This window comes from Mastigoproctus giganteus, chromosome 9 (genome assembly GCF_048544385.1).
Source record: "Mastigoproctus giganteus isolate SK-2022 chromosome 9, ASM4854438v1, whole genome shotgun sequence".
Taxonomy (NCBI): Eukaryota; Metazoa; Arthropoda; class Arachnida; order Uropygi; family Thelyphonidae; genus Mastigoproctus; species Mastigoproctus giganteus.
Genome location: NC_143583.1, coordinates 107,787,979 through 107,806,843, shown reverse-complemented (window position 1 = coordinate 107,806,843; position 18,865 = coordinate 107,787,979). Strand labels below are relative to the sequence as shown.

The window sequence follows — 18,865 nt, the reverse complement described above, 5'->3', positions numbered from 1 at the left end:
CTTTCAAGAAGTTCGCAAAGGTTAAAAGATCGATAAAATCTGCTGTTAAAGATGAGTTTACTGACTCATCCACCAATCTTTGTTGTCAACATCAGCGCACAACTATGAGCGAGGATATTCACAGTATCCCAGGGCCCAAATAGTCAGGAAGGCCCCACTTATCAAGAAAAATATTACCGTGGTGGTAAAAATCTAATAATAAACCATCTTGACGATTCCTGAATGAAGATTTTTACTAGGACTAATAAATTCGAGGTTGGGGCTCTCTGATCAGCGCTCTTCTTCGCCAAATGATAGCTTCAATTTTACGTATCTCTCTCTCTCTCTCTCTCTCTCTCTCTCTCTCTCTCTGAGGGTAACTTGGGGGATTTTTTTCTGGGCTGGTGCAGCATAAGCTTCAGGCTTCCTTGCACCATATCGCTAATAATAATAACTCAAAAACAAAACTTAACCTGCCATGCAACTGGCCATCAGCACATTTCAGTTTCCTGTTAAGCTGAACGTGTCAAATTAGTATTAGTAACGGCCGCATGGTGCAAGAAAGCCTATGGCTTATGCTGCACCAGCCAAAAAAAAAAATCCGAACAAAACAATGATAAAAAAAATAATAATAAATAAAATAAATAACTAAATAATAATAATTAATAAATAAAAAAAATAAAATAAAAAAGAAATTAAACCTATCATCCTATGCGCTTCCCTTACCCTAAAGTACTATCCAGATGACCTTTGAATTTCCCCAAACTGTCGGCTTCTACCACCCATGAAGGCAACTTATTCCAGTAATTTATAACTCGCTGGCTAAAATAAAACTTCCTGCAGTCCAATCTAAACATTTCCCCCCGTAACTTGAATTTATGTCCCCTAGTTCTAGCATCATTTATAATCTTGAAAATTTTGTCCTCATTCATTTTACTGATGCCTCTCAGAGCCTTAAACACCTCAATCAAATCTCCTCTAAGGTGTCTAGTTTCCAAACTCTGCAACCCACATATTCAAAGTCTTTCTTCATAAGGACGCCCTTTTGCCGATCTCACCAGGCGAGTTACCCTTCTTTGCACCCTTTCAAGAAGCTCGATGTCTTTCTTTAGGTGCGGTCTCCATACTTGAACACAGTATTCCAAGTGTGGTCTAACATAAGCCTTATATAATGGGATTATCACGTCGCTATCTCTACTTGCAAAAGTTCGATAGATCATCGATAGGACACCATGGGCCTTCCTTGCAACCTGTTTACAATGCTCAGAGAATTTCATGTCTGACCGTATCGTAACACCCAAGTCCCTTTCCTCCAGTACTGAGTTGAAACTCCACCAAGTGAATAAGTTTTTTTGGGATTACTGTTTCCCAGGTGTAATACCTTACACTTTGTTGGATTAAAACACAGCTGCCATTTTTCTGACCATTCTTGAAGTCTATCTAGATCTCTCTGAAGAAGCTCAGCTTGACAGTGATCATTAACTACTCTACCAATTTTAACATCATCTGCAAATTTAGACATCACGCCCTCTATCCCTTCATCAATGTCGTTTATGAAAATTAAAAACAACAGTGGTCCTAATACTGATCCTTGGGGAACCCCACTTCTTACATCAATCCAATCTGAGGAATAGCCATTTATCACAACCCTCTGCCTCCTGCCCTGAAGCCATCCTTCTATCCATCTAAGGATTTTCCCAGTGATTCCAACCTGTTCCAGCGTATAAAGCAACCGCTCATGTAGGACTGAGTCAAAAGCTTTGCTGAAATCTAAATAAACAATGTCGAAATTATTCCCTAAATCCAGCTCGTGAGTGACCCTTTCGAAATAGCGAACCAGATTTGTTAAACATGATTTTCCCTTTACAAAACCATGCTGAGTATCCTTGAGAATTTCAATTTGATCCAAATGATCCTGAATTCCACCCTTGATCATTGCCTCCATGATTTTCCCTACTACTGAAGTCAGACTGACAGGTCGATAATTTCCCACTTCACTTTTAGAGCCACCCTTATGTATGGGAGATACATTTGCACTTTTCCAATCCAAGGGAATCTCCCCAGAGTCTAGTGATGCTTGCATAATTAGCCTCAGTGGTTCAATGCACTCGCTTGCCGCCTCTCTTAAGATTATAGGGTATATTCCATCAACTCCAGGAGCCTTACTGGTCTGTAGGCTCGAAAGTTTTTTTCATTAAATAATCTTGCGAAATTTCAATATCATTAATTACATATTTTTTAACTTCGCTCCCACAATTTCCCATTGCCACAAAAGGCTTTTCATTTGTAAATATCGATGCAAAATAACTGTTGAGTTCATCTGCAACGGCATTGGTTACTCTTGGAATCAAAAACGTATAACACTTGGACAAGTTAAAAGCGGCAGTTAAAGCAAGAGAAGAGAGGATGAAAGATGGGTACATGTAATATGCAAGGTACGAATACAACAGACAAATTAGCCAATGTATGTTGAGAAATGAAGAAAATGGATATAAAAATAATGGGAATATCAGAAACCTTTTGGAAAAAAACAGTGTCATCACAACAATTCAGGAAGGAGAAACTTTCAGAGTCTTAACTGCAGGAGGAAGAGTAAAAAGAAGAGGAGTTGTTTCTATTGTGAAAGATGGTGCAACTTGTTACATAAAGGATATTTGGAGGATCTCAGAAAGAATAACTGTAATAAGGGCAGAGGAAGGGGGAAGAGAGAGTGAAAGATTAACTCATAATCCAGGGATATGCACCAACTTCAGACAGCACTGAAGAAATAAATTAATTCTACCAGCAATAAGAGAAAGTCATGAGAAAAAGAAAATTTAAAAGCATTATGATTATAATGGGTGATTGGAATGCAAAGGTAGGACAGGGTAGAGATAGAAACATAGTAGGCCCATGGGGATTAGGAGGAAAGAATGAACAAGGTGATCATTTGGTAGAATTTTGTAATAGATATGATTTGTGGATTAGTAACACCTGGTTTGAACAAACAAGTAATAACAGGCACACTTGAATCTCACCTGATGGACTTAACTAGAAACCAAATTACTATATTATGACATCTAAGAGATATAAAAATAGTATTGCAGCTCCGACCGCAACCACGTAGTCTGTAGGAAAGATACAGTTAAAAAGATGAAAAAGAGTAACAATAACAAAAATTGGAACGTGGAAGAATTTCACAACAGAAACAAAATAGATGCATTTAATGATAAACTAAAGAGAAAATTAAAAGCCAGTAACTCAACACAAGGCACACCAAATGAAAGATGGAACAGGTTTAAAGGAATTATACAACAAACAGCTCAGCAGGAAATAGGATACCAAAGGAAAAGTAGAAGGAACCCCAAGCATGATGGAAGAGAGAGAGAGAGAGAGAGATGGAAAGGAATGATAGAGGGTTATAGAATTCTTCAACAATATTAATGAAGAAGCATTGGAGACATACACAGAACTTGAATGATATTTACATGACAGGAGAGATACCTGAAGGTTATAAGCAAACAATAATGATCCCCATACCCAATATATAAGAATAGCCTAGATTGCAGCAACAGAACAATATGCATCATAACACATGCAAAATTTCTATTAGGAGTGATATTGAGGAGAATGGTCACAGAATGGTAAGATGTACACTTGATATAGATGTAGGAAAGGAAAGTAAAAAACTGACTCGAGTAAATAATACAAAGGTCTTTAAAATAACAGAAGAGGAGAAAAAGCAGTATGTACTGGAACTTAAAAACAAGTTTGAGCTTCTGCAGACTGCTCAGGACCAAGATATCGACGAGGAATATTACAACTTTCTGAAAGTGATAAAGCCCAAGAAGCCTATAGGGAAAAAGAAATCCAAAGAAAAAAAAATTAGTCAAGAAACACTTGTCATGATGAACCGAAGACAACAAATGAAGAGCAAGAAAAACACTGACAGGGAGAAAATTGAGTATACTGAGTTATACAAAGCCATTAGAAAGAGACTCAGAGAGGACATAAGAAGATTTAACACAAGAAAAGTAGAACAAGCATTAAGGGACAACAAAGGTTTAAATCAGCAGCCATGAGCAGTAATACAGAAAGACAAATGATACTGAAACTGAAGAATAGCGATGGTGTACTTATAAACAGCAGAGAAGGCATAATTCAAATAGCAGAAGATTACTATAGAGAATTATACAAGGAGCGAGGGAATGATACCAGCAGTGGGGAAGATGGATTGCAAAGTAGCAACACATACAACATACCTGATATCCTTCCTGATGAGGTAGAACAGGCATTGAAGAAAATGAAGAATCAGAAAGCCGCGGGGGAAGATGAAGTTACTGTATAGTTGTTAAAATTGGGAGGAAGAGACATAACACAAAAACTGGCAAGGCTCTTCACAAAGTGCATCTGAAAAGGTGTGACACCTAAGCAGTGGAAAAATGCAATCATAGTTTTGCTGCATAAGAAAGGAGATAAATCAGAAATTGGAAATTATAGACCAATTAGCTTGTTATCCCACATCTGCAAGTTGTTCACAAGGGTCATTACTAACAGATTAGAAAGAATACTTGATGAGAATTAACCGAAAGAGCAAAGCTGGCTTTAGGACAGGATTCTCAACTATGGATCACCTTCACGTAATATCACAGCTAATGGAGAAAGCAAATGAATATAAAACACCATTATGCCTGGCATTTGTGGATTATGAAAAGACATTTGACTCCAAACAGCATAAGGGAATGTTTCGGGCACTAGAAAGACAAGGCATAGATACCCCACATATTATGATTTTGAAGAAAATATATGAGTATGCTACCTCCTTTATTAGACTAGACAAAGACAGTAGGAAATTTAAAATCGAGAAAGGAGTTCGACAAGCAGACACACACAATATCTCCAAAGCTGTTTACTGCTGCTGCCCTTGAGGAAGCTTTCAGAAGATTAGACTGGTCGCAGAAAGGAGTCGATGGGAACGGAGAGTGCCTAAACCATTTACGATTTGCAGATGACATTGTGGTCATAAGCCACGATCCCAAAGAATTAGAGGAAAATCTTAATCAGTTATGCACAGTTAGTAAGGATTTAGGACTAAAGATGAATAGGGCTAAAACAAAAGTAATGATGAACAAGTATGCCACAGAAAGGGAAATAATGATTGAAGGAGCAGTAATTGAAAATTTGGAGTCATATACTTATCTGGGACAAGTTATTAGCTGTAATAATGATAAATGGCTGGAAGTCAAGAGAAGAATAAATTTTGGATGGATAGCATTCAGGAAATATAGTCATATACTGAAGAGCAATATCCCAGTTTGTCTGAAACGTAAAATAATGAACCAATGTATACTCCCCACCATGACTTATGGAAGTGAAACTTGGGCACTCACAAAAAAAATGGAAGAGAAGCTGAGAACTACACAGTGAAGAATGGAACGAATTATATTGGGAATCAGACTGTTAGATAAGAAGAGAAACACGTGGATTAGGCAGCAAACTCAAGTAAAGGGCATTCTTATCAAAACTAAAGAACTAAAATGGTCTTGGGCAGAACACATAGCTCAAAGACATGATGACAGATGGACTAAAAAAATAACAGAACCCAAGAGGAGCTAGAAGAAATCCTGGAAGACAAAGGCAGAGATGGATAGATGAAATTCATGAGTTTGTGGGTAGTAAATGGATGGCCAGTACTCAAAACAGAAGGAACTGGAAAGTTGCTAGAGAGGCCTTCATCCTGCAGTGGATTGAAAATGGCTGATGAAGATGATGAGGAGAATAAAGAGAAGAATTGAAGAATATGTAGGGGATGATCATTATGGATTCAGAGCAAATAGAGGAACAAGAGATGTAATAATGGAACTAAATACCATTACTCGGAGGATAAAAGATAACAAAACATTGTACATCGAATTTGTGGATTTTGAAAAAGCTATTGATCGAGTCAACCATGGGAGAATGCTCAGTACACTTAAGAACATAGGAGTTGAAGGAATGGGTTAAGAATTATAGGTGCCTCCGTAGCCAGGTGGGCAGGAGCAGCAGTGCGTAGCACACGCTTCTTGATTTGACCGGGGTTCGAGCCCTTGACCACCAAATACAGAGGATGCGGAAAGGTCAGGGAATGACCACCGCATATCTCCGGAGCAATATGGCCTTAGTTGCTAATGCTCCTAAAAACCAAATAACAAACAAACAAACAAGAATTATAAGAAACATATATCAAGAACACCCACTAGATTAGCCGAGTGGGCAGGAGCGGGAGTGCAGTAGCACACGCTCTTTGAGTAGACCGGGGTTCAAGCCCCTGACTGCTGAATGCGGTCGATCTGCCAACCCGCACTGGACCAGCGTGGCAGATTATGGTCCATTTCCCTCAACATGAACTGTTGAGGAGGCTTCCATCCTGCAGTGGGTTGATAATGGCTGCACTTTACTTTTTTTTTTATATCAAGAACAAAAGTCAGTTTTCAGAATAAATAAGAAATGACAGAGTGATTTTAGGTCAAATGCAGTGTGAGACAAAGTTGTTTGTAGTCACCTCTCCTTCTTCAACATATATAGTGAGGAATTAATTTCAGAATCTTTAGAAGACATTAAAGGTATAAGACTAGGTGGAACTAATTCCAATAGGCTTAGGTGGATAACATCATTATAATTACTGGAAGTAAATCAGAACTAAAGAGAGAGAGCACTTAAAATAATTCACACAGTGGGAGAAGAGTATGACATGAGATTAAATGTGAGCAAAACAAAAATAATGGTATTCAGTGAAATTGAAAAATGAGAATAGTAGAAAGAGTGAGAGAACTTAGATACCTTGGATGTTTGATAACAGTAGATGGAAGTAGCACCAAAGAGATTCATTCAAGAATTGGAATGGCAAAGGCAGCTTTCAGTGAACACAAAGAACTGATGAGGAGGAATGTGACTAGGGAGATAAAGTTAAACATGTCGAGATGCTATGTATGGTCAGTCTTCCTATGTGGATGGTGCAAAACTTGGACTCTAACAAAAGGGAGCAAAGTTAAGATCGGTGCTTTTGATGTGGGGTGTGCTCGAAGAATGCTGAAAATTCAAGTAGCATTAGTAGCAGCATATGATGCAAGAAATCAAGCTTATACAGCATCATCAGCCAAAAAAAAAAAAACTACCCATTTCATCCATCCAAGTCCAGTTCTTCCTTGAATGCATTTAAGCTATCAACTTCCACAAAGACAGATGGAAGTTTGTTTCAGCAATCAACCACCCACTCGCTAAAGGCAAATTTCTACACATCTGTTCTACAACTGTCTTTTCTCAATTTTAATTTATACCCACTCAGATGGTTAATCTGAGCAACAGATAGAATCCCTTTGGAATCGAACCTAATGAAACCATTAACACCTCAAAATGCCTTAAACACCTCAGTCAGATCACCAGGCAGGTGCCTGGTCTCCAGACGCTGCAATTCGTAGAACTTAAGCCTTTCTTGGTAAAAGCAACCCTTTGTTCCCCTCACTAATCTCATTGCCTTCTTTGTACTAGTAGTAGTAGTGGCATGTGATGCAAGAAAGCAAGTGTGCGCGCTTATGCAGCATCACCCAAAAAAAAAATTTACAAAACAATTCCCTCCAAATGTTTGTCCAGTTCCTCCTTAAAGTTATTTAACCTATCATTGTGCAATTTGAATTATGACTTTTGAGGTTATGATGAACATCGTGACGAGATCCAATATTCCTTACATTTCGAGGGTACAGCTCTAAAATGGTGTTCGAAGGCTGGCCCCTAGTTAGTACACCAGACCAAACCTATTGCTAACTCTCTAGAAGGCTTCCGGATCAGCTAGTGTATAATCTTGCTACCTCTACTCTGCCAGATAGTGACTGGAGGGAGTCCGAGTAGTGTGTATGCGGGGAGCATTCTCGAGGCCACGTCATGTCAAGGATCTGGGTATATTCTTACCATGTGTACGCCATATTCAAAAATTTCATTACTTCATACAGCATGTCCCACCCACTTTTCCTTACTATTGAATACACCATGACGTGTCAAACTAATACAGCAAGCTTATCTGCGAAAAGATCTAAACCTTCCAAGCACTTCCTAATTCATTTCACAAATATATATGGTCTCAATTCTAATCTCAACGATGTCCATTTCCACTTGCAGTCAGCCAAACCCCATGTACTTTTTTTGACAGAATCTCAGTTATCAGATGATTCAACTACTGCTCATCTCAGATGCCCAAATTATTTGCTGTATGATTCCTTTCGCCTCAAAGGTGGTACTTGTGCATATGTCCATTCTGATATTCCCTGTCAGAGACTTGGCAATTTCGAATCTCCTCTTTTTGATCTTCTCTGGCTTAAAATCTCTCTATCTCACTATTCCAGTCCAACTTTCCTAACAGTGAGGTAATTTTCCTTGGTGATTTTAATGTTCACAACTCCAGCTGGCTTCCGTTTTCTAGTCACACCAACCCACCTGGTCGAGATGCTGAGGCTTTTGCAATTATTAATGACCTTGCACAGATTGTTCATTTACCTACAAGAATAGCGGACAATCCTAATCATACAGCCAATACGCTTGATCTTTTTCTCACAAAAAACCCTTCTAAGTACACGGTCGAAGCAAGAGGTCCTCTAGGGACTTCAGATCACAACTTAGTGATTGTCTCTTCTCCAATGGAACCTTTATCTCATGGCTATTCCCAACCTCGTGTTATTTGGCATTACAAGAATGCAAAATGGGATGACCTGCGAGACTTCTTTTCTTCTTTTCCTTGGTCGGATTACTGTTTCAAACTTCTGATGTCAAAGTTTGCTCAGATCGTGTCAGTGAAATTCTTCTTGCAGGAATGGAATCCTTTATCCCACACTCCACTTTAAAATCTCGTCCTTTATCTAAACCTTGGTTTTTCCAATAAATGTGCTAAGGCTGTTCAAGAGAAGAATGTTGCATATCGTAATTGGCTTGTTTCTGATTCTCCAGTTTCATTTTCTGCCTACACCAAAGCTTGCAACAATTGTAAAGCAGTTATTAATCAGTTCAGACTAGAGTTTGAACAGGCTAAGATTAGAGAACTTGCTTCTTGCCCTAATGGGAGCCTAGCATTCTGGTCTCTTGCCAAAGCTATTGGCCGCAACTTTTGTCCATCTCTGCTCCCACCTCTGTCCAAACCAGATGGTTCTGTTCTCACTTCAGCCAAGGATAAAGCCGACCTGATAGCATCCCATTTTTCTTCCAACTCATGTATTAATGATCTTGGTAAAACACCTCCCACCATTCCCAACATGCTCCATCCAATGCCTCCTGTGGTCTTCCGTCAAAATTATTTTGACGAATCTTGATGCTAAGAAAGCTCCAGGTCCGGATGGTATTTCTCCACTTGTTCTCAAAACCTGTGCTCCTGAACTTACTCCTATTCTTTGCTGCCTTTTTTCACTTTCTTATTCCAAAGGTGTTTTTCCTTCTGCTTGGAAATTTGCTCATATCTAGCCAGTTCCTAAAAAGGGTGACAAATCCCTCCCATCCAATTATTGTCCCATTGCAATTACTTCTACTCTTTCTAAAGTAATGGAGAAATCAATTAACCGCCAACTCTTAAACCACCTAGAAACCTTCCATCTGATCAACGATCGCCAGTATGGATTCCGTCAGTGTCGATCCACTGGTGATATTCTGGCTTATGTTACCCATTTATGGACTAATTCAATGGAAAGATTCGCTGAAACACAAGTAGTTGCTTTTGACATCTCAAAGGCCTTTGATTGTGTTTGACATAAAGGTCTTCTAAACAAGCTTCCATCTTATGGTTTGCCGACTGGGCTAGCCAGGTACGTAAAGTGCATGCCTGGCAACACAAAGGTCGCGGGTTCAATTCCTGCCTCGGGCTTGGATCACAGTAAAATGCAAAACTTTGGGAGGTGCATTGTGGCCATAGAAGCTGATGCGCCAACAACTAACAAGAAAAAAAAAAATCTTATGGTTTGCCAACTGTTTTTAGTAATTGGTTATCCAGTTTTCTTTCTGTTCGCTCACCGAGGGTGATGGTAGATTGCTCTCTGTCTTCTAACTTCTCCACTAATGCCGGTGTCCCCCAAGGTTCAGTTCTTTCCCCCACTCTTTTCCTCTTGTATATTAATAACCTCCTTCCGTTGTCTGTAAATCCTATCCATGGTTTTGCTGATGATAGCACATTGCATTCCACTTTCCATTTTGAGAAATCTTGTCCTGCTCAATCAGCTTCAATTTCTCGAAAATCTGCTACCAATTCCTTAAATGCCGATCATCAGTTAATTATCCAGTGGGGCAAAGACAACTTAGTTGATTTCAACACTTCTAAAACTCAGTCTTGTCTTATGTCTCGCAAAAAGGATTCTTCTGCTCCTATGCTTATCTTTAGTGACACTCCAATTTCTAGGCAAAATGATATATCTCTTTTGGGGATTACCCTGACTTCTAATCTCTCTTGGCACAAGCACATTACAAATATTGCCTCCTCTGTATCTAAAAAACTTGGTTTTCTCTTTCGCTCTCGGCGTTACTTTTCTTCCAAACAGCTGCTCACTCTGTAGAAATCGCAAATCCGCCCTGCCATGGAATATTGTTTCCACATCTGGGGTGGTGCCCCCAAAACCCCTCTCAGGCTTCTTGATTCCATTCAGAAGAGGGCAGTTAGGTTAATTAATGATTCATCTCTAACAGAGTCTCTCCACTCGCTCTCTCATAGATGTACTGTTTCTGCTGCATGCCTCTTCTACGTTGGCCAGGCTAGCCGGGTGGGTAAAGTGCCTGCCTTGCAACCCAAAGGTTGCGGGTTCGATTCCCGCCTAGGGCTTGGATCAAAGTACTGCAAAAACCTTGGGAGGTGCATTATGGCCACAGAAGCCGATGCGCCAACAACTACCAAAAAAAAAAAAAAAAACACCTCTTCTACAGATACTTCCTTGGGCACTGTTCTTCTGAATTGGCTTCTATAGTTCCCCCTCTCTCTTTCAAAATAGTCCAAACACGTGCCGCCACCAGCCAACATCCATTTACTGTCCAACTTCAAACTCGCACAACCAACTTTTCGTCGTCCTCGTTTATTCATTCAACTGCCATTTTCTGGAACAACCTTCCTTCATACGTATTTTCTGAAAATTACAGTCTACAGAAGTTCAAGTCCAATGTCAACAAATATCTTCTTTCGTCTTCTCAACCTCCACCCAAGCACAGTACTAAGGACTATAGGTTCTAATACCTCTCGTGTTTGGGGTTTACATAAAAAAAAAAAAAAAAACTTCCACAAAGATAATCACCTCCTTATCCCTGATACTAAAATTCCTATATATCATTGACAAGACCCAATGAGCTGCTCTAACAGCCTCTCTGCACTGCTCAGAAAAATTCATATCTGGCTGCACAATTACCCCAGGTCTTTTTCATTCTCCACCACCCTGAGTGTATTACCTCACTATTGGTACATTACTCTGGGATTAATGCTGTCCATAAGCAGTACTTTATATTTGCCAATGTTAAACTTCAGTTGCCACCTCTCAGCATATCTGTCCAACTTTTCTAGATCCCGTTGCAGCAGCATACTGTCGTTAACAACCCTGCCAACCTTTGTATCATCTGCAAACTTGGACATTAAGCTTGATAAACCTCCATCAATATCATTAATAAATATAGAAAACAACAATGGGCCCAACTCTGGGGACTTCACTAATAACATTAGCCAACGAATAGCAATGTCCATTGATTACCACTCTATCTTCTGACACTCAACGATTCCTTTATCCTTAGCGGCAAGTTTTCCTTAATGCCATACGGCTCCAATTTATAGATTAGTCCTCCAGGTGCAACAGTATCAAAAAACTTTCCTGAAATCCAAGTATATGATATCAGAATTAATTTTTGCTTCCAGTTCTTTTGTGACGATGTTGTAGTATCCAATCCAATTGGTCAGAGATTTCCTATTAACAAACCCATGCTGTGTCTGAACTATAACTGCAATCTTGTCTAGATTATCCTGCATTGCTTCTAGCATTAGCATTAGTAGAGGCATATGATGCAAGAAAGCAAGCTTATGCAGCATCAGCCAAAAAAAAAAAAAAAAAACCACTTCCATTTCACCACTCCGTTCGTTCGAAATACCTGTCCAGCTGAACCTTAAATTTATTTAGCCTATCAACTTTCACAACAAGGGATGAAAGTCTGTTCCACCAACCAACTACCCGCTGGCTAAAGGCAAATTTCCGCACATCTATCCTACATCTGTCTTTCCTCAATCTGAATTTATACCCTCTCCGGTGATTATTCTGAGCAAGAGGAAGAATCCCATCGGCATTGAGCATGATCAACCCATTCAAAGCTTTATACACCTCTATCAGATCACCTCGCCGGTGCCTAGTCTCCAGACACTGTAATTTGCAAAACTCAAGCCTTTCTTCGTAAGAGCAACTCTTTGTTCCATTCATAATCTTCTTGCCCTTCTCTGTACTCGTTCCAGCAGCTCTACATCCTTCTTGAAATGAGGCCTCCAGACCTGTATACAGTACTCAAGGTATGGCCCGACCATTGTCTTATACAAGGGAATAATCACCTCCTTATCCCTGCTAGAAAAATTGCTGTATATCATTGACAAGACACCATGAGCTACTCTTGCAGCCCATCTGCACTGCTCAGAGAACTTCATATCTGCCTGCACAATTACCCCCAGGTCCTTTTCATTCTCTACCACTGTCAGTATAGTACAACAGAGTTGATACGTTGCTCTGGGGTTGCTGTTTCCCATATGTAGTACTTTACATTTGTCAATGTTAAACTTCATTTGCCACCTCTCAGCCCATCTGCTCAACCTTTCCAGATCCTGTTGCAGCAGCATAGCATCAGTAGTGTCCTTAACAACCCTGCCAACCTTTGTATCATCTGCAAACTTGGGCATTAAGCTTGATATACCATCATCAGTATCATTTATAAATACAGAAAACAATAATGGACCCAACACTGAACCCTGAGGGACTCCACTAATAACATTAGTCCACAAAGAGCAGTGCCCATTGAATACCACTCTGTGTTCTCCCCCTCAACCATCCCTTTATCCAAAGCAGCAATTTGCCTCCAATGCCACACTGCTCCAATTTGTGCAGCAGTCTTCCATGTGCAACAGTATAAAAAACCTTTCTAAGATCCAAATATATAATATCAAAGTTATTACCTGCATCCAGTTCTTTTGTGACTGCATCATAGTATCCAATCAAATTGGTCAAGCAAGGTTTTCCCTTAACAAAACCATTCTGTGTCTGAGCTATAACTGAATTGTCTAGATAATCCTGCAATGCTTCTTTAACAAGTGCCTCCATTAATTTTCCTGGAACAGAAGTTAAACTCACAGGTCTATAATTACTTGTATCAGCTTTTGATCCTCCTTTGTGAATTAGGGTCACATTTGCATATCTCCAGTCTATGGGTACCTCCCCCGAGCCCAAAGAAGCTCTCATATTATGACTAAGGGTTTGCTTACTTCCTCTGCTGCCTCCTTTGATATAACTGGATAGATCCCATCCACTCCAGGTGCCTTTTTTATGTTTATCCTTAACAATTTCTCCTCCACTTTCCTCTCAGTTATTACAAAATCATCTAACTCACTGCCAGAGTTTACTTCACCTCTGGCATTCCCCTTCCTGAATAACTCCTCATGTGTGAATATAGATGCAAAATACTCGTTTAGTGTGTTAGCTACCTGAGCAGGATCCTCAACTGTTGAACCATCAATATCCAGTGGACCAATCTGATTCGTCCCTTTCCTTCTAGAGTTTACAAAGGTAAAGAACTCTTTTCTGTTTTCTTTTCATCCTTTGCCAAGGATTTCTCATAATCTGCCTTTACCTACCTAATCTCCTTTGTGACTTGGTTACAGACCAGCTTATATCTATCATAGGCTTCCATGTCACCCATTAATTTATATGTATCCCATGCATTTTTGTTCTCATCTATATGTCTCATTAGTTCATCTGACATCCATTTAAGGCCTAAACCTTGAACACTATTTCTTAGTTGGTATGTAAAGCCTAGTAGCTTCCAAGATAAGTTCTTTGAATGCTTCTCAGTTTGAATTTGCTGTTGGTAACATCATCAGTTGGTCCCACTGTATAGAATTTAAATACTGTCTCAGGCCATTGACGCTTTTATATAAACAAAAACCCTTCCCTTTACCCCTGATGGTAGTTACCTTTTTGAGTAAATCCCACTTCAGCACACTGTGATCACTGCTACCTAGTGGTTCCTTTATCTGCAGATTCTTAATCCATGAAGAATCACTAGTGATAATCAGATCAAGTGTAGTAGTAGTAGTGGCATGTGATGCAAAAAAGCAAGTGTATGAGCTTATGCAGCATCAGCCAAAAAAAAAAAAAAAATCACACCATTCCCTCCAAATGCCTGTCCAGTTCCTCCTTAAATTTATTCAACCTATCAACTTCCACATCAACAGATGGAAGTTTGTTCCAGCAATTAACCACCCGCTGACTAAAGGCAAATGTCCGCACATTATTCTACATCTGTCTTTTCTTAATTTGAATTTATGCCCCCTTAGGTTCGTAATCTGAACAAGTGGAAGGATCCCATCAGAATTCAGCGTGCTTAACCCATTCAAGGCCTTATACACCTCAATCAGATCACCGTGCAGGTGCCTAGTCTCCATCCACTGCAATTTGCAGAACTTAAGCCTCTCTTGGTAAGAAGATCCCTTCATTCCCCTCACCAATCTTGTTGCCCTTCTCTGTACACGCTCAAGTAAATCTACATCCTTCCTAAAATGAGGCCTCCAGACCTGTACGCAGTACTCAAGGCGTTACCTGACCATTGCCTTATACAGAGGGACAATCACCTCCTTCTCCCTGCTAGCAAAATTCCTATATATCATTGACAAAACCCCATGACCTGCCCTGGCAGTCTGTCTGCATTTCTCAGAAAACTTCATATCTGGCTGCACAATTACTCCCAAGTCTTTTTCATTTTCTACAACCTTAAGTGTAGTACCACACAGTTGGTACGTTTCTCTGGGGTTACTTCTACCCATATGCAGTACTTTTCATTTGTCAAGGTTAAACTTCAGTTGCCACTTCTTAGCCCATCTGCCCAAATTATCTAGATCCTGTTGTAGCTCACTGCCATTACTGTCATTAACAACCCTGCCAACCTTTGTATCATCTGCAAACTTCGACATTAAGCCTGATATACCTTCATCAATATCATTTATAAATATACAAAACAACAGTGGACCCAACACCGAACCCTGTGGGACTCCACTAATAACATTAGTCCACGAAGAGCAGCACCCATTGATTACCACCCTCTGTCTTCTCCCACTACTCCCTATTACTCCCTGTAGTTCCTGAACATGCTGATGTAGTAGTAGTAGTAGTGGCGGCATGTGATGCAAGAAAGCAAGTGAATGAGCTTATGGAGCATCAGCCAAAAAAAAAATCACTTCATTCCCTCCAAATGCCTGTCCAGTTCCTCCTTAAATTTATTTAACCTATCAACTTCTGGGGTTACTTCTGCCCATATACAGTACTTTTCATTTGTCAAGGTTAAACTTCAGCTGCCACTTCCTAGCCCATCCGCCCAAACTATCCAGATCCTGCTGCAGCAGCACACCGCCATCACTGTCATTAACAACCCTGCCAACCTTTGTATCATCTGCAAACTTCGACACTAAGCCTGATATACCTTCATGAATATCATTGATAAATATACAAAACAACAGAGGACCCAACACCGAACCCTGTGTGACTCCACTAATAACATTAGTCCACGAAGGCAGCACCCATTAATTACCACCCTCTGTCTTCTCCCACTCAACCATCCTTTTATCCATTGTAGCAATTTACCCTTAATACCATTCTGCTCCAATTTGTACAATAGTCTTCCATGCACAACAGCGTCAAAAGCTTTCCTGAAATCCAAATATATGATATAAAAATTATTTTTTGCATCCAGTTCCTTTGTAACCACATCATAGTATCCAATCAAATTGGTGAGGCAAGACTTTCCTTTAACAAAACCATGCTGTGTCCGAGCTATAACTGAAGTCTTGTCTAGATGATCCTCAGTGCTTCTTTTACCGTTGCTTCCATTAATTTTCCTGGAACAGAAGTTAAACTAACAGGTCTATAATTACTTGTGTCACCTTTTGTGAATCCCCTTTGTGAATTGGTGATACATTTGCACACCTCCAGTACATGGGGACCTCCCCTGAGTCCAAGGAACCTCTCATAATTATGGCTAAGGGTTGCTACTTCCTTTGTTGCCTCCTTTAATATAACTGGATAGATCCCATCCACCGAAGGCGCCTTTCTTATGTTTAACTTCAACAATTTCTCCTCCACTTTGCTCTCAGTTATTACAAAATCATTAAGCACCCTGCTACAATTTGATAACCTTCTGCCATTTTAAAACCTTAATGACTCCTCATGTGTGAATGTAGATGCAAAATACTCATTGTTTGTTTGCTATCTGAGCAGGATCATCAACAGAGAAACCATCGATATCAAGTGGACCAATCAGATTCATCCCCTTCCTTTTAGAGTTTATATAAGTAAAGAAATCCTTGCTGTTTTTCTTAGCATCTTTTGCCAAAGATTTCTCGTAATCTGCCTTCGCCTGCCTAACCTCCTTTGTGACTTGATTACAGACTAGGCGCCTTCCTAACCAGGTGGGCAGGAGCAGCAGTGCGTAGCACACACTTCGGGATTAGACCGGGGTTCGAGCCCATGAGCCACCAAATACGGAAGATACGGAAAGGTGAGGGAATGACCACTGCATATACCCGGAGAAATATGGCCTTAGTTGCTAATGCTCCAAATAACAACAACTTGATTACAGACTAGCTTATATCTGCCGAGTGGTCAGGAGCAGGAGTGTAGTAGCACACGCTCTTTGAGTAGACCGGGGTTCAAGCCCCTGAATGCTGAATACGGTCAATCTGCCAACCCGTACTGGACCATGTGGACCAGCGCATTCTGCCTTGGGGGTTGCCGCTGTGTTGCGTGATGACCAAGTGCAAGCTCTGGCTTTGATGTGGACAGCTGAGAGCTTGATGGGCCCCTCAATTTAGATCTTTCGAGGGCATCCACCCTGTCCTTCAAGCTCTCATATAGGTCCATAACAAGTTGTCGCCTAATTTCCTTACTTGCTGCCTTATTTCTTGCTACTTTACTTTCTACCTTACTTCCTTACCTGCTTCTTTAACCAATGACTCCATTATTTTCAGAACAGAAGTTAAACTAATGGGTCTGTAATTACTTGTCACCTTTTGTATCCCCCAGTTCACCTCTTTGTGAATTGGGGATACATTCGCATATCTCCAGTCTGTGCGCACCTCCCTCAAATTCAAAAATGCTCTCATAATTATGGCTAAAGGTTTTCTTACTTCCTAAATGGACTGATAAAATTAAGAATGGAGTTTGGAGAAGAACAGGAAGTGTCTACATCTTATTGAAAGAAGTGATGAAAAGGAAGTGGATGTATACTGGACATACACAGAATGATCACTGAATTATGACCACCCCTGTGAAAACTGAATGCAACCGATTGACCACGTGACGTACAGGAGTGCAGAGTTAGTTGACCTACGTAGCATAGATAAGGTGTCAGTGGTTCAGTAGGTAGTAAAATTGAAAGAGTTATCGGACACTGATAAAGGACAGATTGTGGGTGCTCGACAAGCTGGTGCCTCAATTTCCTAAACGGCTGAACTAGTGAGGTGTTCGAGAGCCGCCGTAGTTAAAGTGTACCAGGACTGGCATCAAAATGGTCAAACAACGACCCGACAGATAAACTGCAAAGGTCAGCAAAAGGTTGACGTTAGAGGTGCGCACCAATGTTGAAGAGTTTACTACCCAATACAACATGGGCCAACCCGGAACAATATCTGCCATGACCATGCCATCTCATGCTCGCACGTATGGGCTATACCAGCGGATGACCCCTACGGCATCCTCTCCTAACCAAAGTTCATCGGCATAAAAGACAGGCGCCTCCGTAGCCAGGTGGGAAGAAGCAGCAGTGCGTAGCACACGCTTCTTGATTAGACCGGGGTTCGAGCCCGTCACCACCAAATACGGAGGATGCGGAAAGGTCAGGGAATAACCACCGCATATCCCGGAGCAATATGGCCTTAGTTGCTAATGCTCCTGAAAACCAAATAACAACAACAGCATAAAAGACTCGTCTCGTGCAAAGAGCATGCAATTTGGATGTTAGAAGACTGAAAGAAGGTGTGCTGGTCGTATGTGTCACATTATTTACTGCACACCATGGATGGTCGTGTACGGATTTGATGTCAACAACATGAGGCTCTTGATCCATCATGCATGGTATCAAAAGTGCAGGCTGGTGGAGGCAGTTGTATGGTGTGGGGTAGGACTTGCAAACCGGTTTTATAAAACCGGTTAAATCGGTTTTCATATTGAGTTATTAAAACCAAAACCGAGCTTCTAAAACCGGATTTGAATATTTTCTTAGTTAGCCCTCAAATATAGTTTTTTGTTACGCACATTTTCTTTTGTTTGTTCGTTTGTCTGGATCGTTCAACTGCTTTATGTTTTAAACATGTTCTTTATTTTATTTTATGTTTAGGTACGAATCTCATGGGCAAGTGGCCCAAATCTAGGAGGGGTAACTTTTATCTTCCCACCTGTATCATGGCACAATGCAGGTGTACTCATTTACGACTGAGTGAGTCGGAGCGATAGCGTAAAAGAAAATGCTCAACATTTCTCTGTTCCATCTATCTTGTTCGCCAGGCAAGTTATTGAACCCGCCTTATTGATGGTTACCCACTAGAAACAGATTTGCTGAATATTGCATCAAATTTCAATCGTAGAAAGTTTTTTGCTTCTTTATTCCTATTAAATTTGCGATCAAATGTTCT

At 40.3% G+C, this 18,865-nt stretch overlaps 1 protein-coding gene across 3 annotated transcripts in view; it reads left to right on the top strand.

Moving 5' to 3' along the window:
- Positions 1–18,865, top strand: part of LOC150080629 (NF-kappa-B-repressing factor-like) — a 112,108-nt gene that overhangs the window by 82,699 nt on the left and 10,544 nt on the right. Inside the window, exon 8 of one of the 3 annotated variants that reach the window (XM_090381381.1) lies at positions 18,571–18,733. The exons of the other annotated variants lie outside the window; for them this stretch is intronic. Coding sequence (XP_090237507.1) covers positions 18,571–18,604 — 34 coding nt within the window. The 3' untranslated portion in view covers positions 18,605–18,733. Of the gene's footprint in view, positions 1–18,570; positions 18,734–18,865 lie in introns of those variants that run through there. 3 annotated transcript variants of the gene reach the window in all.